This window comes from Cololabis saira, chromosome 6, assembly GCF_033807715.1.
Source record: "Cololabis saira isolate AMF1-May2022 chromosome 6, fColSai1.1, whole genome shotgun sequence".
Taxonomy (NCBI): Eukaryota; Metazoa; Chordata; class Actinopteri; order Beloniformes; family Belonidae; genus Cololabis; species Cololabis saira.
Genome location: NC_084592.1, coordinates 12,397,319 through 12,423,320, shown reverse-complemented (window position 1 = coordinate 12,423,320; position 26,002 = coordinate 12,397,319). Strand labels below are relative to the sequence as shown.

The 26,002-nt window shown below is 39.3% G+C and overlaps 1 protein-coding gene across 2 annotated transcripts in view; it reads left to right on the top strand.

Annotated features, from left to right (window-relative positions):
- Positions 1-12,988, top strand: part of enox1 (ecto-NOX disulfide-thiol exchanger 1) — a 100,395-nt gene extending 87,407 nt beyond the window's left edge. For both annotated transcript variants that reach the window (XM_061723300.1, XM_061723299.1), the window contains 3 exons: positions 67-166; positions 7,871-7,956; positions 9,925-12,988. In XM_061723300.1, coding sequence (XP_061579284.1) covers positions 67-166; positions 7,871-7,956; positions 9,925-10,056 — 318 coding nt within the window. In that variant the 3' untranslated portion in view covers positions 10,057-12,988. The remainder of the gene's footprint in view (positions 1-66; positions 167-7,870; positions 7,957-9,924) is intronic.
- The last annotated feature ends 13,014 nt before the right edge of the window (positions 12,989-26,002 follow it).

Below are 26,002 nucleotides of genomic sequence, written 5' to 3'. Positions count from 1 at the left end.
CTTTCAGTCGGAAGACAAAACCCTGGGTGTAATTATTGCATGTGTGTGTCATACCTGTGTTCACAGGCCGTGAATGGGTCCATTCCTTCGACGTACCTCAGCAGAGACAGGAGGTCTGAGTTTACGCGAGGAGGAATTGCATCAGAAAAAGAGGCCTTACTTCTGGGTAAATATCACCATTAACAACACAGTGCAGGCTTGGAACCTGTTAGAATAGACACCTGATTTTTTTGGTGGTAGTCATGAACAGAAAAGTTACGGTAGGTCTGTTTCACTTCAAAGGTGTATCAGGGCATCATGAATCGTCTGATCATCATCAGGTCTTAATATAACTTTATTTATATACCACTTTTCAGACACAAGCCCTGTCTTTTTTTAAGAGAAAAGCAGGAGTCAAAAACTCTTTGTTAAGCTTTAAAAATATATTAAAATACCACTAGTAATAGTAGTAGTAGATCAACTAGTAAAATTTGCAATAGGAAATTATAATTATGAAAGAGAAAACAAAAACCTAATGAAATATAGGCTCTGTCAAAGCTTAATCTCAATTTCCAGCTTAATCTGAAATAAGACAAATACAACCTCATATAATGCATGGCATACAGCATCACGTTAGCATGTATTTAGAAAAAACAAAATGACAAAGACAAAATGCAGAAACACTGTATGAGAAACTAAGTAGAACCTTCTACAGGAATTCAGTAGAAGGTATTAATGATAAAATGTACTTGATCATCAGCAGGACTGCAGACTTCTACAAAAGAAGTTTGGGTAGTTTGTGTGTATGTTAACACAATGCCAAAAGGGGAAAGACATCAACAATGATCTTTTAGAAGCTGTTGCTGCCTCCTGTCAGTTTGAAAAGGATTATAAGGCAAATGGCCATCAATCAATCTTAAGAGCACCGCTCTACAGTGAGAAAAAAGGATTCACAACCACAAATATTAAAGACCGATGCCAATGTTACTATACAAGTGCATGTCCCAGCAACTAGAGTCCCAGGTCCAACACATGGGTAGAGGCAATTCATCACAGGTGATCCTCATTTGTGATTAGCAACAGGTGATAATAATTGGGTTCCCATACTGATTTGCATCAAAAGGGGCCAATACCATTGACACAGCGAGCATTGTATCATAATATTTATCATTTCAAATGTTCTTTATCATTTGTTGTTTTGTATCAAACACAAGTGATCTGTACTGAAATGTTCCGCTTGATACATTTCCTTCAGTAGATATTCAACAATATATACTTTAACTTCATGGGTGCCAATAATGGTGAGCAAGACTGTAATTATAACAAGAATGCACCAGTGTTTGTTAAAAACAAGGTTGCCAGGAGAAAATCATAATGCATAACACCACTTTAGGCAAAAACCAAGTGGCATATCTGCACAAATACCTCACACCAACTGTCAATCATAAGGGTGAAGAGTTCATAATGTGGGCTTGTTTTCCAGCTAGAGGACCAAAGCACCTTGAAGTCATTGAAGGCGTTTACAGAGCATTGTGTTGGGTTTACACTTGGCTTAGATGTCCCACATGAAGGAATAAAGCTTCATGTAAACACCTCATTCATGATACAAATGCTCAACCCAATTAAAAGTTCAGTCAGATTGAGAGATGTGGGATAAAAAGTTTAATAATCAGATAAGTAAAGACAATTCCAGTGTAAATAGAAGTTGTAGTTACTTTGACTTTTCATCCTTCTGAGTAATCCTGGATTTTATATAAATTCCTGTGAAACTAGAAAATAAAATCAAAGGTGTCCCTTCGTATCAAACTGGAGTGTGCTGAAAACTAAAAGATCTTTGTATTACCGGTATGTTGTTTCGTGTCTGAATGGAAAGAGGAAATACAGAGTTATTCAAGACTTAAAAATAAAGAAAGCAGCCACTGAACCAGAACAGTGTGTATTTATGCCATTACTTTATCAAAGTAAACCAAATACCCTCAACTGTCATACTGTTGAATCCTGGAAAAAAACATCAACAAATGACACGAGTAACTACAGTGGCGAAACAAAATGTAAACACAGGTTGCACACATGAGAACGTGAAGACGGAGTTTTTGCAAATCTCCACTTTGGCCGGAGTTTTATTTATCACGATATTTAATTATTGTGTTTGGTGACTTTGAGCTTCGTTTTCGTGTAAACAAACGGCCAAAACGCATGAAAACACCACCATTTTTGCTACGTGTAAACAGGGCCTTACTAGTGGCTAACTACTCTCTCTATGGGTAAAACCGTTTATTAAGAGAAAAGACCCAGAATCCACTAAACTACGGTACAATTAAAAGAACAATTTAAATACACATCATAGTTCATCTTCTGAGCCGCGTTCAGAACAGATCGGATCTGCCTGCTTTATATCTGGAAGGGAAGTTTCTGGGGCAGTAAAAAGATCTGGAGCCGTTGTGAAAGAAGCATTAACTGCTCTCATAATCATGGAACGTACATTGGCCGGGTTTCCCAGATCAGTTAAGTAGTTCTTAACAGCGAAAGACTTCTTTCAAACCTTCTTAAGGAGCCTGTGAAAGAAAATCGCGTTTCCCAGAGTCGCTCTTAGCTTAAGTATCTCTTTCATTAAGAAGGAAATGAAAGATGCTGCTGACCCAGTCTTTACAACCATCTTAGTGAACAAAGACTCACAGATCCAGCCGCGTCAGGCAAATCAATATCACACCAAGCAATGAGATATTAAAACAATGCACCCCGCACAAGTTTTGATCTATTTTATACTTTAGATTTATATTGTTTAGCATTTATTGGTGACAGCAAAGGGGGGAAAAAAAAGAAAAATAAGGAATAACAAGTGTGTTCCTGTATATGCTTTATGCATTACGCACAAATAAAACGATCATCATGAATATCATTTATTTGATAATTTGGCTGCTATACAGCATGTTCTCGCTGCAAATCAACCGCGTCACCGTGCGCGAAGCAGAACTGTTTATATGAACGCATTCGTGCGTCAGCACTTCAGTCCTCTGGACGTGCTGTCCAGGCAGCCGTGACACCGATCCTCCTGCGCCGCGCCCGAGCGCATCTATGTGATGACAGGGAAGAAGCAGCTGATCAACGGGATCCTTTGATGAATCGTTCATTACAGTCTCAAATATAATCAATGGTGTCGGTTTATATTAAAGAATCTTTTTGCCCAGAAGAAAAAAGAGCGAAGACAACGACCCATAACTATTTTCTTCTCTTGAAAAAACCCACCCAGGATAAAAAGACGCTACAGAGTCGGGATGCAGCAGCATCAGAAGAGCAGGAATACGTGCGAGGCGGGGATGATCTCTGCAATCTGAAGCCCTCTATAATTGTAAAAAGAATTTCACTTATCACAGGTTCTTTTTGGAACATAACCCCTGCGAAAAACCAGGGATTGCTGTAATTCCACGTTGCGATTTGCGAAACTCGCCTTCTCTTGGCTCATGTTTTTGAACGCACACACACGCCCACCACGTTTCCTCCTGGTCTCTGCGTGTGGGGAAAAAAAGCCTCACTGTAGCCAGAAATAACGGAGTAACGCACCGTTTGGATGAAAAAGGGTCATTGAATTATATTTATCATCTTAATTTTTCATTATAACGCACAGGCAGCAGGGAATTAGTGCGTTAGGTAGCAGTGCTGCGTGTGAAAATGCGCTGATAGTGATCGGTGATCGATTTGCCTGGCCTCGATTGATTTGGTTTCAGAACCGGACAGCTGCTCCAAAGAGCTTCTGAAAGAGCGAAACTAAAGAACGGTGTTAAGAAGTCATCTGGGAAACACCCATATCTTAGGGTTCTCTCTTAGTTCAAACCTTCTTTGAACCTCTCTTAAATCCTTAAGAGAGGTCGGATCTGGGAAACCCGGCCATTTACAGTAGGGGGGGCCTGTAGGTTCATGTTATCTTGCAACTCATTCCATAATGAAGAGCCACAAAAGCAAAATGATGTCTGACATCCGGGGGACATTTAAAAGAATCCATTTGCTGCTCTTCTAGTTCTAGGTTTTGTATAAAAAGACAGAAGTCTGGAGATGTAAGATAATGTCAACATGTGGATTTTTCTCCTCTGGTATACGGAGAGCCATCCTAGCAATCCACATAAGGTGCAATGTTGTGTTGCTGCATGATAACTTATCAGGGCATTTTTTTGTAGGTCCCCCCTTTAAATACTTAAAAATCATGTGGCAACCCTTGCGAAGTAGCTACTAAAGCTAGAATAGCTGACATGAATACCCGTGATACCCTCATGCCTGTTCCAGCAACTATTGCACCAAACATGCGCAGCTCTGCTGCTCTGCAGTTAAGCTGGTGTAACATAACGTTTTCAGTTTTCTGTCGAATGTAAGCACTCACCAGCTTTGGAAACCATTTGGAAATTCTTTTGTGACCACAACAGAAGACGAAGGCCTGGAAGGTTTATGAGATAAGAGCTGCGAAAAAGTCCCTCGAGATAAAATCTGAATAGACACACTCCAAAACAATTGTTTCTGGGTTTTGGCAATTAATCGTCTGTTAATAATTTAGCAGCGTAGCACCACTGAAGGAAAGCTTGTCTTCTTTTAGACCCCCCCCAAAACAGAATAAAAAAATGATATTTATACATCCATACATATATATATTCGTTATCATTGTTTGCATTAACCCCACTGGTGCATTTTGTTTCCATCTTCTGTTCTTCTACAAGAGTCACTTCCAGTGGACTGCTCAAGGTGGACAAAGCACATGCTTTGTCCACGTGTAGAAACCTCACTGGATGTATTATTTCTGGGGTTTGCTGTGCAGCAGAACTATCTTTTGTAGCAGATTATTGAAGGTGACTGAATGCTCCCATGTATAACTGCGGCGCGGACTTCTGCAGCATCTGGACTGAATTCAATTTAGCTGCTTTTGTTTCCCCTCGGCCGTTTTAAGCCACTCATATTACCCAGGCCATGCAGCAGTATTGAGAGGAGCAGGCAGTGATCTGTATTTCCCCTGCTCTGTCCAAAGCAGACGAGAGCAGTAGAAACAGCAGCACATTTATCTCTCTTAGAGGCGCCAAGAAAATCTAGATGTGAAGGAGAGAGCTCTCCACCTCCCTCCCCGGCTGCCGGCGAGCTGCTGCCTGCTCGTTTTTATCAAACCAAAACATTTCAGGAAGCACAGGTGACCTTTCTTCCTCACACAAAATGTAAAATTGCTTTTAAAAAAAACGTACAATTACCATACTTTTCAATTTCAGTGTCCTAATAGATATGTGTAACATAGGCATATTGGAGGAAAACAGACCGAGGCTCCGTCTCCTAGAATATCTTTGATACCAGTATTGATGCTGATGCTGTTTATCAGTATTAGTACTCTTATATACTTTCTATATTATAATATATTATAATTACATTTAGATTACATCAATTTGTGCATCATAGAGGTGCTCCAGCAACCTGTAAAAATATCCAAGGCTCATCCAAGCACGCCCTACTACTTACAAAGGTAAGGAGAGTCTGCTCACTGAAGGGTCCGCCTCCCTCCTGCTTGTGGAGACTCCAGGAACTACCGGTACACATGAGCTTGTCTTTAAAATAAGAGGGAGCCAGGCCCCGTAAATGCTTTATATGTATATTTTTTTGAAACAGTTATATTGTTAAGACTTCACAAATATGATCACTCCTGCTAATCTTCATCAGGGCTCGTCCTGCAGGATGTTCCATCAGTTGGGTCATTTTAGGAGATCCTGCTTAAAGTCTTTTTTTTTTTTATTAAATGCAAGAATTATGTTTTTGCATCACTCCAATACAGGAAGTCCCTTATTCTTAAAATATTTCAAAGGTGAAAGAAGATAGTTAGAGAAACTTGTTTTATGTGTGAATAAAATGATAAATTCATGGTCAAAAAAAGCTCCAAGATGTCAGAGATGCTGCCTGGTATCCAAAGAGGACAACGTCAGTCTTATCTGAGTTTAGCGACAAAAGAATTAAGCTGTTTTTTTGTGCATTTACCTTCGTCAAACACGTGTTCAGGCCTGGTGTCATCCCCGCTGCTCCTCCAACCACACACCTGTTCATCATCAGTCATCGCCTCCATCTCTGCTTTCTGTTAACTTCTGTTTCTGCCTTTATGGTATCTTTTAATATATTTCTAATTAAATTTTTTTCTTCTGTATCAATTCATGCTTTTTATTATTAAGGTCTCTATTTAAAAAGCCTCAATTTAAAAACATTTTCGACCCTTGCCGACCACGCCCTTTTTTGACACGTGGTTCTTGTTCTTGAAGACGGAGAAAGAAAGTCCAATTTTTCTCTTTAGCAACCTGTGAGAATAATCAATAAATGCAAAAAGTTTTTGATGTAGCCATTATACAACAGAAATAATGATAAAAATGATAAAATGCTTGCTTTAGAACATTTTTTCTGTCTATTTAACATGGCGAACAAGGACAGGATAAGAGTCTTTTTCATTTAAATGTTTTTAAAGGAGTTGTAAAAACATTCAGTTACGCTTTAAGACCCACAAGTGCCATATGCTGTCTATCTCCACTTCACAGCGTAGGCTCTGGTCCGGCCGAAGCACCGTGCACCACAGCACAACCCAACTGTGATCCTGCTGCACTTAGAAGCAGCTCAGAAACCAAATTGTGCAGAGAGAATGCATTACGTAGGAGATTTGTATTCTCTAGATGACTGAAAAAACTCAGCCGGAACCATGACGTCTAATGTAATCATAAGAAAGGAATAGCTACAAAAGCAGACATGCCCTCTACGCGCTTCATGATATTTCTGTTTCTTGTGTGTGAGCTCCGTATAGTTTGTCAGAATTGGTTGCTAATTGAAGTTCAGCTCAGCTCCCATCACATCAGTGGGGGATGGATCTGACCGTACATCACTGCAGACGCTGACCGGACTCTTCCTGTTTATGTTGCTAGGCTGAGAGAGCTGTTGGTACAAGATGCAATTCAGTTAAATAACACGATATTAATCCCTGCAATTCCATATTGCAGGTTGGATAAATATCAGATTGTATTCCAGACTTTCCCTCTAAGAGCCGCCCTGCCCCCTCATCTTCCAGCTCTGGTGGCAGCGTTCCATGTGAACAGGCCTGGTGGAAGGAATTGAATTAAGCCTGTGTGTAATTGCCAGCGTTTCGCCACATAAATCAAGGAAATGAATATTGGCTCTGCCGGATCCTCCGGGGAATGCCACTCCACTATTTCACCCCCGTCCAGCTCCCCCTCTCCCCCCAACTCTGCTCCACTGCCCGCTTCAGCGGGACCTTTCAGGAGTAATCAACTTAAGAGCGGCTCCCGCTCCAGCCAGCGTTTTTTTATGAGGCCGCTCTGTCGTTTGTTTATCCTGCTTCACGAGGACCGGGTTGGCCGGAGCCTTTCCATCTAATACCCACTCTGGAACATCCTCCATCTCCGTCACCTCTTTTTTTTTTCCTCTCTCAGCTGTTTTAGTTTGTCAAGCTGGCTCATCCTGCAGGGTCGGCTTGGGTGAACTGCATCCAAACAATCACATGTTAACTGTGATCCACTGTGGCTTTAAAGCTAATTCATATTAACAACATTTGAATGTACTGTTTCCATTGCAGTTTGAATTTTGTATTTATTGATAGACTAGGTTTTCCACATCAGTCAAATATTCTTTTTTAAGTATAATATTTCCTAAGAATTGGTACAAGAATGACATAAGGCAGAAGCCTGGTATAGTAAAGCCTTTCAGTCGTATCTGGGCTGCGTTCTCCTCCATTTTTGAGATTTGAACTTTTATTTTCTTAACTGCACAGTCGTATATCACCAGTCTGTGAGGAACCTATTGGACCTCTCGTCACTTTTTTATTTTTTTGCTTCGGGTAAAACATACATTTGTTTGACAACCTGCTTTGTTTTCTTTGCAGGCATTATGTCAACCTTCCTCCACGTCCATCCATTTGGGGCCAATCTTGAGTACCTGTGGTCCTACATACAGAGGCTGGACTCCAAGGTAAATATACTACTAGAAAACTACACAACATCAACAAACCTCTGAGATCGTGAGCAGATCTGGGCGTTTAGAAAGAACATTTCAGGTACTGCAGAACGTTGCATTGTAACAAAATATGCAATATTACTTAGTTTGTGAGTGGTTTTAAAGAAGAATTTTGTATTGACTCAAATATAAACCAATGTTTTGCTTGTTTTTTTTTCTTGAGTATGTCTGAAGAAGTTAGGCCATTCTATATTCCAGGTCTAAACCTTTAGCACCTAGACCGTTACAAACACAACAGTTGGCGGTGCTGCCAGCCACCTGAATGGGCCCGTTATAACAGCAGCTTTTAAACACGACGTCATGACGCTGCCAAGAGGCTTTACAGATGCAGGAAGACTGATGTCCCAAAGAAAACAGCTCAAAAGTAGGGCGAGTGAGGAAACAAATAAGAAGTTTGCTCACTTTAGGATTTTGGCGATAGAGTGAGTTGTCAATCAACTACCAAGCAGCTAAAAAAAGAAAGCAACCTGGTGTCACTCAGTGTAGTGCATGAAATACTGCTTTTATAACGCTGTCAAACTAAAAATAACAATCATCCACCACCATGAAACTGAGTGGAAGTTGTGCAAGTATGTGGCAGAGAGACAGAGAGAGAAAGAGAGAGAAAAAAGGGAAAGTTTAAATTCAACCTCAGCTGGTGCAGATCAAGGACCCCAAACCCAGTATTTCTCCAAGTCCATGTATGCATTAGATTCTCTGAGATGTATATACATTTCATCAGTCACACCTTCTTCAAACACTTGATGTAGTTAAATACAAAACAAGTTTAGAGAGTAAAACACCACCAATGTTATATTTATTTTGACTGTGCATAGACAAAGTACTTTTAACATTCAGAGACGGCCTCGCTCAGCACTTCCACTTAAACCAGTGAAGCTTCCGTGCTTTCACTAGTGATGTGCTGTCGATACTTCCGATACCAGATCTGTATGCTCTTAAATCGATTCTTAAATGAAAATATCAATACTTTTGATACTTCGGTTATTTGTGGTAATGTATATCATTAACCGGAATACGGTGGAAAGTAGCTAAACTATTCAGACTTTGTCTAAATGACACGCTGCTGGTAGGAACTACTTTTTTCATTTACATTTTTATAGTAGTTCTTATTTTTGGTTTATTATTCTCTTATTTATTTTAATGTTTTTATTATTTTACTTTTTTTAGTGATGGAAACAGCTTTTTCAAACACATAGCTCGGCTGTATTGTGAATGAGGTCGCTACCTCAGTATACTCCTGACTTTAAAATAAATAGCAAAATAAGTGACTCTGATGTCTTGTATTCTTAAACTTTGTAAAATATACATTTTTTTTTAGATTTACCGGGTACATTAGGTGTATTTGCACAATTGTGGGTTGGGCCCCCACCTATAAGCTTTCCTAGCTTCCTTGGGGGACCCATTCACTCTACCCGTTTAATTCAATTGTATTATTATTATTATAATTATTATTCTGGTATTGTGAATCAACTCAAACTCAAACTCAAATGTATCGTATCCGTTTCGCCGATACCAGCCTGAATCTTACTCAATATCGGATCGGAAAGGAAATCGGTATCGAACATCACTAGTTTTCACACTAACTTGTGTCACTACCTTGAAAAAAAAGTCTTCCCAACACGAGTCAAAATATGATGCTCAGTCAACGGGACACACCCGAAGATAAGGGAGTGGAGTAAAGTTTCTTTGGAGAGACTTAAAGAGATGTGTTTGAAAAGAGAGCAGCCCAGTCTATTTTGAACAAAACATTTCATGAAGTCTTTTTTTGAATGTTGTGGACATGTGTATCCTAAAATACATACAGAGTTCAATAACCTTTCAAACACACGTCCACAAAATACTGTATTTCACAACCTTAAGGTCAGAGATTTGCAGGCAATGAAAACTCCTTTTCTCACGTGTTTCTGTGCCGTCCCCCGGCAGGTGTCTGCAGGGGAGCTGGAGCGCCTCATGGTGCGTCTGCCCAGCATGTTCAGGCAGGAGCTGAGCGGCGTCGGCGCCACCCTGGAGAAACGCTGGAAGTTCTGCGGCTTTGGCAGCCTCAGCTCAGCATGACGCTGAAGCAGCACACACACACGATGGAAGGACAAACTAATGACGCACAACACCTCAGACCTTTGATTATGGGTGTGTGTGTGCGCGTGTGTGTGTGTGTGAGGTCCAGTGATTTTTCACTCGGATACGGAAAATCATGGAAAAGAAGAAAAAAAAACGCCTTGAAACGCATTTCATTTTTGGATTGTGGGTCCAGGTCCTCACTGAAGATGCTCATGACAACTGCTGCATGACTCGATACCTTTCGGACTCCAGTCCTCAGTCCTGATGATTCTACTTTGCTCTCCGTCTTCAACTGATTTCCTGGTTCTCTGGTCGGCCGTGCAGCCCAGAGCCAGAGAACTCCCAACAACAACCCAGATCACAAAGTAAAACAGTTATACCAAAGTTGACCCATAAGAGATTTCATGCCAGACCTCATTTTGCTCGCCGATAGACCGGACCCCCCCCCAGTACTGTAAGGAAGCTCTGCTGGTTTCCTGCAGAGTGATGCCAGCACCGCAGGTGGACCAGATCTGGGATCAGTTTGTGAAGAAGTCTGCGCTTCCTTTATGTGCTAGTGGGACGTCACCGACATTATGTCCGTTACTTCATCTTCTTCTAAATGGTTCTTCTCAAACTCTCAGTAGTCATTCCTGTGGGTGTTGGCGGTCTTTTTATTTTAAATATTTTTCTTTCTTTCTTTTTTTTAATGTTATCTGCTTAAAATTGCACTGATGTGTCATTTTCATGTTTTTATGTGTGTGAACTTTGAAGACATGTATTCCCTGAGCTCATGCTTCAGGCAGATCTTCTCCTGAGATTTTTTTACCGGGGTATCTGGGTTGGCTTTGAGCTGAAAGTCAGGGAACAAAAGTTTGTGTATGCAGTAAACACACCATATATTACGATAAAAAGTCTTTAAGTTAAAACTAATGTTTTTTTTTTTTTTATCAATACCCTAATTTCGTGTGTATTTGATTTTACATTTTTAAAAGATGTTCAGTACTTGTGTTTGGACATAAAGTGAGAGACAGCGCCATGATTGGCAGATTAAATAGCAAAGTAAAAGTGCTTGTGTTTGCAGCTGACGGGCTCACGTTACGTCTGCAGAGACAGACGGTCTTGTGTCGTTTCATTTGTGCATCTATTTCAGTACCTGTTAGCAGCAAGTATCAAAAACAGAAGTAATTGGCCATTTCAGACTGGCTCCAAAGTAAAAATGCTCAACTTTTCTGGAGACATTAACGTGTTAACACAACAACTGTCCAGTTGTCAAGTTTTTTCCAACAATTCGCTCATTTCATTATAGATTTCAGGTTATAAACATAGCCAGTGCTATTATATATTATCCTTCGTTTCTCACCCAGATTCATCCCCCACACATCACTCTGGGTCCAATATGGACTGTAAGTCTATAGCCCACAAACCTGTGGTGACATCGTGTCACCTACATATTGATGATCGTGATATTCACGTCAATGATAATGAGTCTGGTTGTTTATTTTTAGCAATCATGGCCTCAGGTTTGAAGTAGAAACAAGGATTCGTTTATCTGGACACGCCATGACTGTGTTTTCCGCTAATTTCCGTCTGTACTTGAGTTCAGACTGTGCAGACGATAATTACAGTAAGGACCAGGAGAGTATCAAGGACAAGCAGGTAGAAGAAGATACAATCGCATCGATAATCTGCAGCAATGCTTCACTTGTCCTCAAGCATTTTTTTTTTTTGCCCAGGAAAAGCAGCTTTGATATTGGAGAGCATGGTGGTGCAATGGTTGCCTCCCAGCTAGAAGTTCCTGGTTTGAATACCAGCGGGTTCCACCTGTTGTTGCTGCAGCTTCAAAACCACAGCCGTAAGCATGAGTGCTGATTGGTGAGTCCCCGTTGTCTGCAGGAGCGACTGAGTGTTGTGTGGCCTGATGGCCTGCACGATAACAACAGAGACAGACTCCAGCCACCCCAGGAGTCTGAAGGAAACTGAAGGAAAATGGATGAATTTAGCGCTGTTTGTTTGTCCACCTGTGTGATTACTGGTAGTCAACTACAACGGTGTTGATGTTAAAGTGTAAAAACAGAAGTGCATAAATCCAATCAGCCTCAATTTGACCATGTCCTGTCCAGAAGTAACTCTACAGTTTGAACAGGAGACATAAACAGGTTTTCTTTTGTCTTTCTTGAACAAAGCTTCACTTGTTGTGACTTATTTAATTCCACTCTATTCTTCCATTGATAGCTCTGCCTGCTCTCATCCATGTTTGCCCTTTTCACTGTCTGCAACAGCCCTTCTTCCAGAAAAGCTGAATGCAAGATGCAAGATGTTTCCTTTAGGAAGACTTCGGTAGAAACTGTTTCTCGGTGTTTTCAAAAATGCAGAATCACAACTTCAGCCCGTTAGTTGTAAGTAAAAGCACTGTACTTTGCTGCAAATGAATTAACTTTATGCTTGACCAGTGTTACTCTGTTCCCAAATTGACAAAAGTTGACATAGTATGAAAATGAATATTTAAAGAAAAATAGGTCGATATACTTGTTTCACTGCAGATAATATGAAGACAAGGTAGTTCATATTTTATTTTTCAAGATGGGTGATGATTTTGGAGATGGCAGGTAATTGCAAATGTCCAAGCATGGGACCTCAGTTCTTCTGTCAGATGTTTACGTATTAAAGAAATAAATTATAATGCAGCAAATCTGCTCCAGGGTTTATAATTATCTGGACAAGTAGGTGCCACAAGAGATCATAGTGGACTCTGTAAACTGAGAGTAATAAAGTGGCAAAAGTATAATATTTGAAGGATATTGCATGGAGGGGATGGGAGTAAAAAGAAAAGAGGTTTTATGCAAGCTTGATATAAGGATGAAAGATAAATTGCAACATTCAGCTTAATTTATTCCATATTCTTTATGAAGAAGCTGTTCGGGGGAAAGGAGCAGCCTGAAATGTTTTACTGCCATGAATTTCATATTGTAATTAAATATGACAAAACTGTAAGAAATCTGTCTCATAGTCCTGGTTGTGTCTGATGTTTTTATTTTTTTTTTTACACACACACACACACACACACACACACACACACACACACACACAAACACACAAGTAAAAAAAACCTTCCTCTCCCAGAATCACTGGATGAGTGATATTTCCTGAAGCCCATAATCTTTCCTATGAACATTTTCCTTCTTGAACCTCAGAAACTCTTGCAAGCTTTCCACACATTTCCTCCATATTCCTGTAACAGCTGTGGACTATACTGACTCCATCATGGCAAAGTTCTCTTCTGCCGTACTGGGACAGGAATATGATCTCAGACACTAAATTTAAAAAAGATTGAATAAATAAATAGTTCCTATGTGGCCGTGCGATGGACTGGTAACCGCTCAGGATGTTCCTCTTCCTGGTGAGCTGGGATGGGCTCCAGCAGATCCTCATGACCTCAATTAAGCGGGAATAGAAAATGAATGAATACATTTTAGGAAATGCAAACAGATTTATCAGGTGGTGTCAATGTTAATCAATATCGCAACAGTTTGTCTTGCAAGAAGTCAAATATTAGTGAAAGTCATTCATACCAGCTTTAAAGCAACACATTTAACCATCATAGTTTTTGTGGCTTCAGTCTCATGACTGCAACTCCCAGTTTTTGTCATCCGAGCAGAAGCTGATGCAACGCAGGCGTAACACGCACCGCTGTGATATGTACAGGACATGTAATGAAAATCTAGGGCAGGGATAGGCTGTGTCAAATACAGTCTTTGGCGAAACAGACTAAATATATATGAGCATTTATTCTCTCCTTCCCTGCTTACATACCTCATCCAGCCCAAGGAAAAAATTAATTCCACAGAGAATTCACTGACCCACTAAAGTTCCTGTAAAGGAATTAACACAAGCTTTCATGGGTTGCTTCTTACTGCAGCCCTGCAGACTTTTCCACTGCATTTCCTTGCATACAAATTTGGATAAATACATTTAAAAAAATGTGGAGTTTAATGTCACTATATATTTTCATCACACAGTTCTGCCATAAACATTTACACTGATTGTATATAGTTGTAAAGCGCCTTCATAATGGGCAAATATAATCTTTTTTTGTTTCCCAGAGTAATGAAATGTGGAATGTGAATGTTTGAACCGTGCAGCCAAAAGTACATTTGAAACTTCACAACAATTCAGTTAAATACACTGCATGGCTTAAAAAACAAAACAAAAAAAAACCTTCCACTGGAAATGATCTGCCCTGATTTAGATGAGACCGTAACTGATGCTCTGGCTAGCGTCTAATTCTTTAAACAAGCATGTCAGGAAACACATCCTGAAAATCTCACTCTGCTCCAGAAGAGTCGGGTTATTAGTCCACCCAAAACAAGACGCCTCTACACACAAGATGTCAGCAAACAATAAGTGAAACTATGGATGGAAATAAATGTGACATTTCTTAAGATTATTAAAGGAGCTTGAGGCCGGATTGTGGCAAGATTTATGAAAAAAATCCGTATACATTTTAAGTTTTCTAGTAATAATGTCAGATGAAGCGTTCCAAACCAAAAACAATGAGCCCTCTAGTGTATCTCTCCTTTGCCTTGAACAGGCTGTGTGCTGCAAAATGTGCTGCAATTCGGTCCCGAATTTCCCGCGCTGTCCTGCGGATGTGACGTCACATGACGCTGCATGCAGGTTCTCCCCGTTCTCCCGTGCCGGCTTCACTGTTGGCTGCAGTACCCCCGGCGGCCGTCGTGGTGAAGGGTGGCGCTAGAGAGTCTCGTTTCTTAAAAGGAGCCTCAAGCTCCTTTAAATGGTGCAAATATCTTCCTTATTTTGAATCAAGGATTGTCCAACTAAATATTAAGGTGTTTGGATTCCGCGTAAGTCAGACAAAGTCACTCTGAAACGTTTCAGTTACAGTTGGGGTTGTTTTTTCAAGCCAGGACTCAGTTATCTCACAGACATAATAGCCTTTTAACTGCTGCTTGGATTCATTAGTGGGTACTGTTTCCTGTGTTAAAGGTATCCAGCATCACAGGTCAGTCTCTTCTGCTAAATACACAAGTTTAAATTAATAATGCAAAGCAATTTGATGCTAAGTTGAAAGACTAACTTTTATTTCATAGTACAAATTACTACATGCTGTCTGTTCATTGTCCATTATGTCATTATGTTACCTTTATTTGATTGGTTTGGGGGAGTTTTTACCCCAAGGGATTTTGTGCAAAGAGCTTAGAGTAATTCATATCGTATCATTCTAGTCACCCGTAATTTCCGCACTATAAGGAACACTTAAAATCCTTAATTTTTCTTAAAAACCGGCAGTATGCCTTATAATCAGGTGTGCGCGTTATGTATGAATTTTGTTGCGCTTACTGACCTCGAACCAGTTTTATGTGGTACACTGCATCAGAAATCTGTCAAAATGAGTGTGACTTTGGTAGTGATGAAGCCGCTTGGCTTGATCGATCGATCGACTGTTCAGCTGACACATTAAAGTTTGACCTTGGTTTGATACGGGTTTGTAACGTCAGACAACGTTAGATATCTAATTATGTATCACTTGCAACCACCAACATCCAACATCTAGTCCATGTTACCTTACTATCATGAGACGTCGAGACAATGTTAGGTTTTTAGAGTAAACCCAGTTTTCAAATCTATATCATAATCCAGTTATAATCAAATGTTGTTATCCTCAGATCCGCTATCCCTGTCAATAATGAACCAATCAGAGAACAGGACGTATTAAGACGCTTACCTCCCCCACTATTTGTGGATGTGTGGACAACGAATGATTTAAAAAGTGAGAGTATTTTTCTGTTTTAGTTACAACTGAACGATATTCTGAGTTATTGTGAATGAGTTGAATAAAGTTCGACTTACCAGACTGTTTTTTTTTTTTTGCTTTATATATGTTTCATCATGCACCTTATAATCCAACTCTCCACCAGGAATTGGCACCCTGGCAGGTTCAGGTTTCAAAGCATAGCTGTCTTGAAATATCAAGTACCTTAAGTTTGGACTTTCATAACTGGTGCTTTAAACTTGGTAAGTTAAATTTGGGAGATCATAGTTCGGAGGACGTCATTCAGTAAGTTACGGCTCAGCCAGCACACACACATCTTTAAAAATATACCTGAGGAAATTGACAAATGAGCTCTATTTGGATGAGTCAAGCACACATTTAAAGTGAAAGAACTGCATTCTTGCATGGAAACGCGTTACTGTTACTTAACAGTAGTAGTTAGAGTTTGTGACTCACAATTGCAAACTTTCCCCTCTGCCATTACTTCATTATCAAACCTTCACCTGGTCAAAAAAAAATGAATAGTGAAAAAAAAAAAAAAAGGGATTTCAACTTGGGCCGATGTGGATGTTGAATTGGAACAGTAGTTTTGTTTTAGGATTTGTAAATTTCTAGTTGGATCCCAAAGCAAATTTTTACCAAGAATGAAGTTCAACAGAGTTTTATTTACAAAACAACGACTCAGATCTTACGAGGCAAGGCCAAGGGAGAGACAGGCTGACAGGTTGGCCAAGCTGGCAGTTCCTGAGGTAACAGAGGAAATAGGCGAGTGGAGGGAAGACGGGGGGTTTGAACTGCTGCAGGGGATTGTGGAATTGGGGAAAGACGTGCAGGAGCTGCCCAGCAGGAGACAACTAACCATCAACAGCACAAGGCTTGGACAGAAGCTACAGCAATTTGCTCCTCGCATGGAAACGGTGGTGGCTGGTTGGCAAGTGAGACCTCTAAAGACTTGCGGCGGAGGAGAACAAGGAATTGTGGGAATATTTAGTTCATGGAAGCTCCAAGTAGCGGGGTTGGAGATGCAGACACACCACAGGGCTCACTCCAGTCATGACTGGTACTTTCTGTTTGCCCTTTTGATAGCGCTTGAAAATCGGTGGAGAGGTTAATTTATTAAAGCCTGACAGAATTTTTTTTCCTATACTCGTGAAATAAACTGGGGGCCTCAACCTGAAACAATGTTCAGAGGAATGGCTTGAAGAAGTAGTTTCAAGAGCGGACAGGAGTTTGAGGAGGTCAACTGCAACACCTTTATTTCCCCTTTGGGGATCAGTAAAGGATTATCTTATCTCTTAACTTTTATCTTATTTGTATTTCTATGGCATGTGTTTCATGGGCACTGTCCTGAGTTAGATACAAATATCATTCAGTCTTAAAATCTACAATACAGCATTTACTTCAACTGTGATGAAAGTTGAAGCTTGAGTTTATTTTAGATGGTGAACTGGCTCCTCTATGGTTCCCACTCTGAGAAACTATTAACCTATTAATCTCCCCATCAGAATTCCTTCCCAATTCTCTGAGACTAAAACTGTGATTGCTGTTTACTGCAAGGTGAGACATTGATTACTCATTAGTACCTCACCCAACCTCACTTCACAAAAACGACAACATCCCTATAAGGAGCAGCCTGGAAGATTTCACACAGCTGCTTCAGTTTCCTCTGGGCCTAACCGAAGAAACCAATTTCAAAATTTAGGGCAGAGCTTTACTATTTATACACTATTCTAAACCGGGAACAGGCTTAATCACAGTGGTCTTTGCAGGAGAAAGATGCTGCTAAAGTGTAGGAATGCTGACTGCAGTATTTGCTGCAGTTTTTCAGAGCTTTTTCTGTATTTACCGCTGTCCTCTTATGGGGGTATATTACTGTATGTAATCAAGAGCATTCTTTTTAGATTCAAGAGCATTAGTCTGTGTTTTCACTTCCATATTTTGTACTGCTCTCTCTCAAAACTCTGTGCTCAACTCGAAAAGTCCCTGTTTGTATGCTGAAATGTTATTTCCGTCCTCAACGACCACTCTTCTCCCAGAGCCATATCTGCTCACACAAACATCCCTCTATTTATGGTTTGTAGTGGTAGCTTCTGCTTATGTTTTTAGCAACTAAGCTAAACTTCATTGTAATGCAGTAAAATATGCATTATGGAAGTTTGTGGTTATTGAACCATGCAGATTATTACAAGGTCGTTTTTTAAATTGTCTGACTTCCAGGTCTTATCTGAACAGAGATTTCAAACACTGACCATCTTATGAGGCGACATGGAAATATTCTCAAGTAATCTGATAATGATGTTTACTTAGCAACTCCGTAATGATTGACAGATTACAGTACTACTCAAGTTAGCAGGATCCATTTATGGGTTTATTTTTATATAAACCATGAGACTGTACACGTAGAGTTTGTAGATAAAGTAAGAAAAATTAAGTTTAATCTTACAAATGTACAGTATAACTGGTGTATTGACATGCTGTATGATTTTTTTAGATTTTTAAAACATATTCACTATGTTTTTATTTCATCAATTTGATAGTGGGGGTGATAGCAGTGGAGAAGGTGGAGACAGAAGGAGAGGAGGGACAACCACAGCAGGGAGATGGAGAGCTGAGGAAGCTGCAGAAGCTGCAAGAAATATGAAAATGTGTTTATTTTTTATAGATACTGTCACATAACTATGCTTACATTATGCTTTTGGTGCAAATAATGTGATCTATAGATTTATTTCTATTTATCTTTCTGATAAAACTGCCGTTGCTGAGAGGAATTGACTGCTGCAGGTCCAGAAGAGACTACCAGGCCTGATGTTTGATATTCTGAAGTTGTCAGTCGTTCCTCCAAGACCAGACTTCACGGAGACATGGGGGCAACTTCTGGTGCAGCACCTTAACTGACAGGGCTCAGGGAAAAAAACTAAACTACTGAGACCACCTTCTCCCCATGAACCATGACCTCTCACATGCTCACAGGTGGCTGTGTTGGAGCAACAAACCCAAGACCACACACTTCCTCTAGGAAAGTCTTTTCTACAGTTCATCTGCATGGAAACAATCCTCATGTGGAGGTCTGGCTTGTAGCTGAAGGTCTTTGAAAGTGTAGACATTTGTACTGGAGGGTCTTCAGTACCTTGGACAGAGAATTTAATTTATATTAGGCAACAAAGTGGAATATTTTTGTATGTACAGGACTGTCTCAGAAAATTAAAATATTGTGATTTTCTGTAATGCAATTACAAAGACAAAAATGTCATACATTCTGGATTCATTACAAATCAACTGAAATATTGCAAGCCTTTTATTATTTTAATATTGCTGATCATGGCTTACAGTTTAAGAAAACTCAAATATCCTAACTCAAAAAATTAGAATATTCTGTGAATCTTAATCTTAAACTGTAAGCCATAATCAGCAATGTTAAAATAATAAAAGGCTTGCAATATTTCAGTTGATTTGTAATGAATCCAGAATGTATGACATTTTAGTTTTTTTAATTGCATTACAGAAAATAAAGAACTTTATCACAATATTCTAAATTTCTGAGACAGTCCTGTATATGTAAGTATACCCTTTTTTAAATAAATAAATAAACTTAGCACAAGAAGTAAGGATATTTGTGTTTCGTAGACTACTTCTTTGTTGCTTCTTGGCAATAGATCTTACACTGTTGGAAAGCCGATTTATTTTCCTTTTAAATGGTAAAACATTTGTAAGGAACACACATTTGTGAGATGAGCAGCAGATCTGAGTATGTGGGTTGTACCCATAATCTTTATCTGCCAATCCCAAACAGCTTAACTTGCTGTTGGTTTTGACTCTTGCATTTGTGTCGGCAACACGTGCACTAGAACCTGAACATGTGGAGGAATATTATGTTAAGCAATGGATCCAGATTCTGCCAACAGCAATTGGATCATAGGGTCAAGGTGTGGAGAAGATGTGGAGAGCGCTATGCTGATTGCTGCCGATAGAGTCACATCTTTTGGTGGAGGCAGTGTGATGGTTTGGGACGGCATCTTCCTCACTGGATCATTTGAAGCGATCTCAATGCAGAGACATCTCAAAATGAGATTCTGCAACCAGCGGCAATCCCATTTGTTACATGTTTGTTGAATGGATAAGTTATTAAATTGCCAATATGTGTTTCTTTAAACTACAATCATCCAATCCACTAAACACAATGGCAAAATAAGATGTTTTCCACTGGCAGAGAAGATTTGGATTCCTCGTGGATTCATGGAGTTTAGCTGCAACCATTTATATATGTATATATACATACTGTGTATATACTGTACAGAGGTGTCAAGTAATGAAGTACAAATACTTCATTACCTTACTTAAGTAGAAATTTTGGTTATCTATACTTCACTGATTCCTGCAACTAAACTTGGATGTACATTCCAATAAAGGTTAGCATAAATGATAACATGCCTCTGAAGTGTGACTTTTTGCACCATTACAATACTTATAGGCAACTAGTCATCATATCTCCTGCTCTCTGAAACACATGTTAATGCTCAATAGTACACATATATGCTTCTTTAATATATTTGCATTATACTAAGATGCATTCATTTTCAATGGCTTTTGTCCTTAATGGCTTTTTTCCCCCTTACATTACTTTTACTTTTATACTTTAAGTAGTTTTGAAACCAGTACTTTTATATTTTTACTTGAGTAAAAAACTTGAGTTGATACTTCAACTTCTACAGGAGTATTTTTAAACTCTATTATCTATACTTCTACCTGAGTAATGAATGTGAATACTGAAGACACCTCTGCTACTGTATATACATACACATACAAAGAGAGAGAGAGAGAGAGCACTGTAAGAGCTAGTATTGATACTGTTCAGTAATTATTTTGGATTGAAGAGTATTTCTTCATTGTAACAAAGGCAAAGAAGAACGGAAAAACCTTTTTTCAGTCGAGAAGGTATTTTAATTTTTCTTCTTACTTTGGCAAAAGTGTGCTTAACCAAATTTCTCTGCTGGTAGATGTTTATCAGATTTACTGGAAATGCAAAGACATCCTTCCTCCAATCACAGGCCAACCATGATTTTGAAAGTTCTTAACAAATTTCCAACACTATTTATTCCTTCAAGGCTTCTTGAATGTTTCTTATTAACAACATCTGGCAAACCAGGAACGTATGCAGCCAAGTTCTGTTAAAAATTTGTGCTCACACTGTTTGGGTCCAACCAAGCAGCTCATGGAGCTCACACTGAACAAAATACCACAGCTCTGACTCAGTTTGTGTCGTGTGTGATCTAAAGCTGACGTGAATGAGCTATCTCTTATCCTTGAATCTCTGTATGGCCACATTAGCAGCCCAGACTGAAAAAAGGTGTCCTCTAGAAATCTTTACAATGACGGTAACCTATGACAGCAATGCAACAGTTCACCCCATTGAAAGAGTGAAAATAAGTGTGATGTTGATGCAGGGATAATGGTTAGACTGTTGAAGTTGGCAAAAAAATTCATCCTTATGATAATTTAAACTGAATGAATAAAACAATCAGATATTGGCAGCATGTTCGTGTGTCAGATTCAGTGGTGATCATCACATTACGTAGGTAGAATTATTGGTCTCTGTCACGACAGAACAGGAACAAAAACACGTTTTTTTAATCCACATTTTGAGATGAGCAAACCACTGCTTTGATGCCATTATATAATCATGAACGACTTCAGGCGTTTTTCTCCACTTCCAACAAACGAGTCAGAGTGAGACTTGCTCTCTTTTGCGTCACATCAATTTGAAGAGTCGTGCTGTGAAGTTTTCGTTCACATCCAATCACTGATTTATGCTTACAAAGCAACTAACTCCAAAACCGCTGTCAGTTAATCTGTAGCATTCACTTTGAAAAGGGCCGACTATCTGCAGCTGGTTCAATAGGGAAAAAAAGCTTAATTAACATCAAATGAACTAGTTCAAACAGTATACAAAACACAGAAAGGGACATATCATGAAAAATAAGTTAATTCAGTGCATGACACTATATTCAGGAGTCAGAAGGGATTCCCATCATGTTTGGGACCACTGATCTGGAAGTGTGTCTTTCAGTGATCCGCATGTTTTTGCAGGGTTCTGAGGAATCACAGATCCGGATCAGAGTAGTATTATCCAACCTTACCATCTTCTTCTTCACCTACGGTGACATAATGCTGCATTTGCTGCCAGTACTCGAGTTGTAAAAATAAATCAGGGGGGGTGATGGATTTTATCATATGGGGACAGATAATTTGTGCTGATTACAAATAATATAATATATTACAAATAATAGCACTGACCAAAACACCTGCAGAAATACTGCAGGAATGACATAGCAGCAGTTAAATGCAGCCTTCTGTAAGCTTTAAATATCCACTGGGCTTACATCAAATACATCAAAACACAACAATAAAAAACAGTTTTCTGAACTTATCAATATGACTCTGTCCTTCACAGGATAAGTAAAATGGATCACTGCAAAAACTCAAAATCTTAACAAGAATATTTGTCTTATTTCTAGTTAAAATGTCTCATTTTAGTAAAAAAAATTCATTACACTTAAAACAAGACTCATCACTGGAAAAAACAACACTTTTCACCTGTTTCGAGTAGATTTTCACTTGAATTAAGTAGAAAAATCTGCCAGTGGAACAAGATTTTTTTGCTTGTAATAAGAAGATAAATCTTGTCCCACTGGCAGATTTTCCTACTTATTTCTAGTGAAAATTTACTTGAAACAGGTGAAAATTGTCAAATAAGTTATTTTTCTGGTGTTATTTTTCTGGTGATGACTCTAAATGTTGAAATAGCAGTAAAACCACATTCATTGATGAAATGACATAAGGGATGGAAAGGGGGGATGGCAGTTTTACAGGGGGGATGATTTTGACCGTTTTTATTTCAGGGGGGGATGCCATCCCCCCTCATCCCCCCTCAACTCCAGTACTGTTTGCTGCTCTTCAGAAGTGAAAAGCACAAAGGTGCGTGACAGACGGAGGAGACATGGTCCCCAGCAGAGGGAGACAGAGCGGAGTAGTCTGGCTGCTTGACTCCACCCTGCACACCAGCTGCTATAAACAAAGCTGTGAATCCCTGACTGAAAATGGAGCCTTTGTGGACTGATGCCCCGTAACATTTTGACATTTTAAAAAATCAGGAAACGGATTCAGCTTTGTAAACAAAGAACATTATGTGTCGCCTTTAAAGTGCGACGACTTAGAAAATATGAAAAACAGTTTAGCAAAGGTTTTTTTTTTCTTTTCTCTGAACTTAGCTATTGCCAACGCAATCTTTTCCATCTTTTCCTCATCAGTATGTCTGTCCTCTGTCCCTGTCTCCCCTGCATTTATCTCCCACAGTCTGCCTCTGTTTCTAATCTGTCTGAAACACCAAATTTAAACAGAAAACAGAGGAGGCAGCCATCAGGCCAGGATAATGGTTCCTCAGGCCAGTAATTGGTTCCAGCTCTCATTTTTCAGCTGGATAAACAAAGTATAGAATGTTATTTACCAGGCTGGGATGAACAATGCTGCCAGAACGGTCCGGTAGTGGATGAGGATGCATAAAACATATATTGTTGTGATCTTCCATTCAAAATATTTAGATATGCATCTGACCTTGAAAGTTTTGCTGATGGCTTTTTCCAGCAGCTTCAAGGAATAAAACAAAGGAAAACAGCATTTGAGAATCACTGCGCTGATGCTGCACTGATGCTTTCATCAGGAAATAGCATAACTGATAACTGATGGACAAAGCCGGTTTCCAAAAAAAACTGAGACAAGATGATATTTTTCATCGTGTATCTTCTTTTTATAAATCCATGAACACGAGGGAACCGAGGACAGCAGGAAATGAATGTCAGATATTGGATTATATGCAGGATTTGAGTTACTCAATACTCCTAGGTCATCTTTGTCTTATTTTTCAAACCAACATTTACTAAACACATTCAGTTGGTGAAAGGTCTGGATCACAAACAGGTTAGCTCCCTTCCACCATGAGGATGTGCTTTCGTAGTAGATGCGTTATATGCCGTATATTCAGAGGTGGTAGTAACGAGTTACATTTACTCCGTTACATTTACTTGAGTACGTTTTGGGAAATGTACTTTTAGGAGTAGTTTTGAATCATTATATTTTTTACTTTTACTTGGGTAGATTTGTGAAGAAGAAACTGTTACTCTTACTCCGCTACATTAGGCTAAATTGAGCTGTTACTTTTCTTTTATCCCTTTTATCCGCGTACGCGTCAATCTCATGACATCACTGGGTGATTCTTTGGGAAAAATGTGTGTTTTTCCACGTTTTGTCACAAACTCAAACACACACAGAGTTTCTATGAGTTCATGGGCTTGTTCTAGTTCTGCCTGGTTAAAAAAAAGTACAAAGGCTTGAAATTTTGTGCTACTTGTGCTTAATTTATTCTGTTATTATTTTATTTATTTTATTATTTATTAAAGTACTTGAATTTACTTTAAGATTATTTTAATTTAAGCTATTTTTTCTTTTTTATTGATTTTAATTTATTTTATTATTTTATTGATTTAATTTACCTGAAGATGATTATTTTGTACTTTTGTCTGTTTGAATGGTTGTGTTAAAAAAATAAATCAGACGTTACTCAACAGTTACTCAGTACTTGAGTAGTTTTTTTAACCAAGTACTTTTTTACTTTTACTCAAGTAATTATTTGGATGACTACTTTTTACTTCTACTTGAGTCATATTATTCTGAAGTAACAGTACTTTTACTTGAGTACAATTTTTGGCTACTCTACCCACCTCTGTGTATATTGCTGAAAAAGTCGTTAGCTGACAAATGTATGGTGCATGTGTTGCTTTAAAACTTGTATATACCTTTGATGTTTACTTTCCAGACGTGCAGGCTGCTCACTGATGCTCCCACACTCATATTAGAGATGTAGGCTTTTCAACTGAGAGCTGAAACAGTAAGAGAACAGGCTCCCCTTTAGTGGAAAGGGCATTCATGGTTCCTGAAGAGAGTTGTGATTCATCCGAGCACCATTTTAAATGTGGGATGTCATGTAAGCATGTCTTTTCCAGAAAGTTAAAGGTATTCTGTTGCTAGAAGACCATTCAAGATGTAATTCATTATATGAGACTATAATCCCTGCTCATGTAATATAACCTCAACTACAGCATCAACAGTTGCTTGCTATGAACTGAAAGCTGCGTCCACCATCTACACGTAGACCCACTTGTGTGCATCCCACTGGGAGGTGACAGGAGTGTCACTTATTTTTTATTATTTCCAACCCACATTCACTTTGAATGCTGTACTAATTGCTTAATGTTGGAATGAAGTAAATAAAACACTAGTGAGTCGAACCTAAAGTGGCCCTTGAAATTTAAAAATACTTTCCTGCTGGCACATTTTGTCGTTTTGAAATGTTTTGGTGCTTTGTTTTTAAATCATCCTATTTACAAAGCAGAAATAACACTCAGCTCAGCGGCGAATTCTCTGCAGGCCCAATAATTCTAATTGTTCAGCATGGCGATGTGGGAGTGTGTATGTGTGTGTTGCTGATGTCTAAACGATGTGTGCAGAGGCGTTATGAGGAGGCAGAGGGAGTGGGCCTCCATTAGCTGCTCTGCATCTCAAACCGAGCCTGTTGGCAGCGGCTGTAATTAGCTCTTTGTGTTGCCTTTGTGGAGAGCGGTGTCTAGACGTTCCTTCAGCTCCGCCACCCTTGTCAGGTCTCGGCTCCTACGCCCGATGGCACTAAACCTGGCAGCCTGTTCTGTGCACGATCTGTTGTCTGTTGACTGTGTGCGGGTTATGGTGGGGGCGTGTCTAGATGACAGCTGAGTGTGAGAGTAGAAATGTCATCAAATGGGGTGTTTTAGGTGAGGCATCTGGCATGATGTCACTCTCAAACTGTCTCTGTTAGTTGCAGAAGATCAGCTTCAAGTACAACTTAAACCTCACACAGTGCCACTTTGCAACAACAGGGAAGTGATATGTGGTTATTATCCCTATTTTTCATATATGTATGTTTGGGTTTTGCTCTGTGGCTTTTCATTTTGAAATACTGTATTCCATGTTTTAACAGTTTTTATCTTAAAATGGATAAGTATTTAGTTTTGCTCCTGTTTGACTATGATTATGTGAAGCCAGGTGAAACTATTACTATTATGTGTGCAATCACAGATTTCGTAT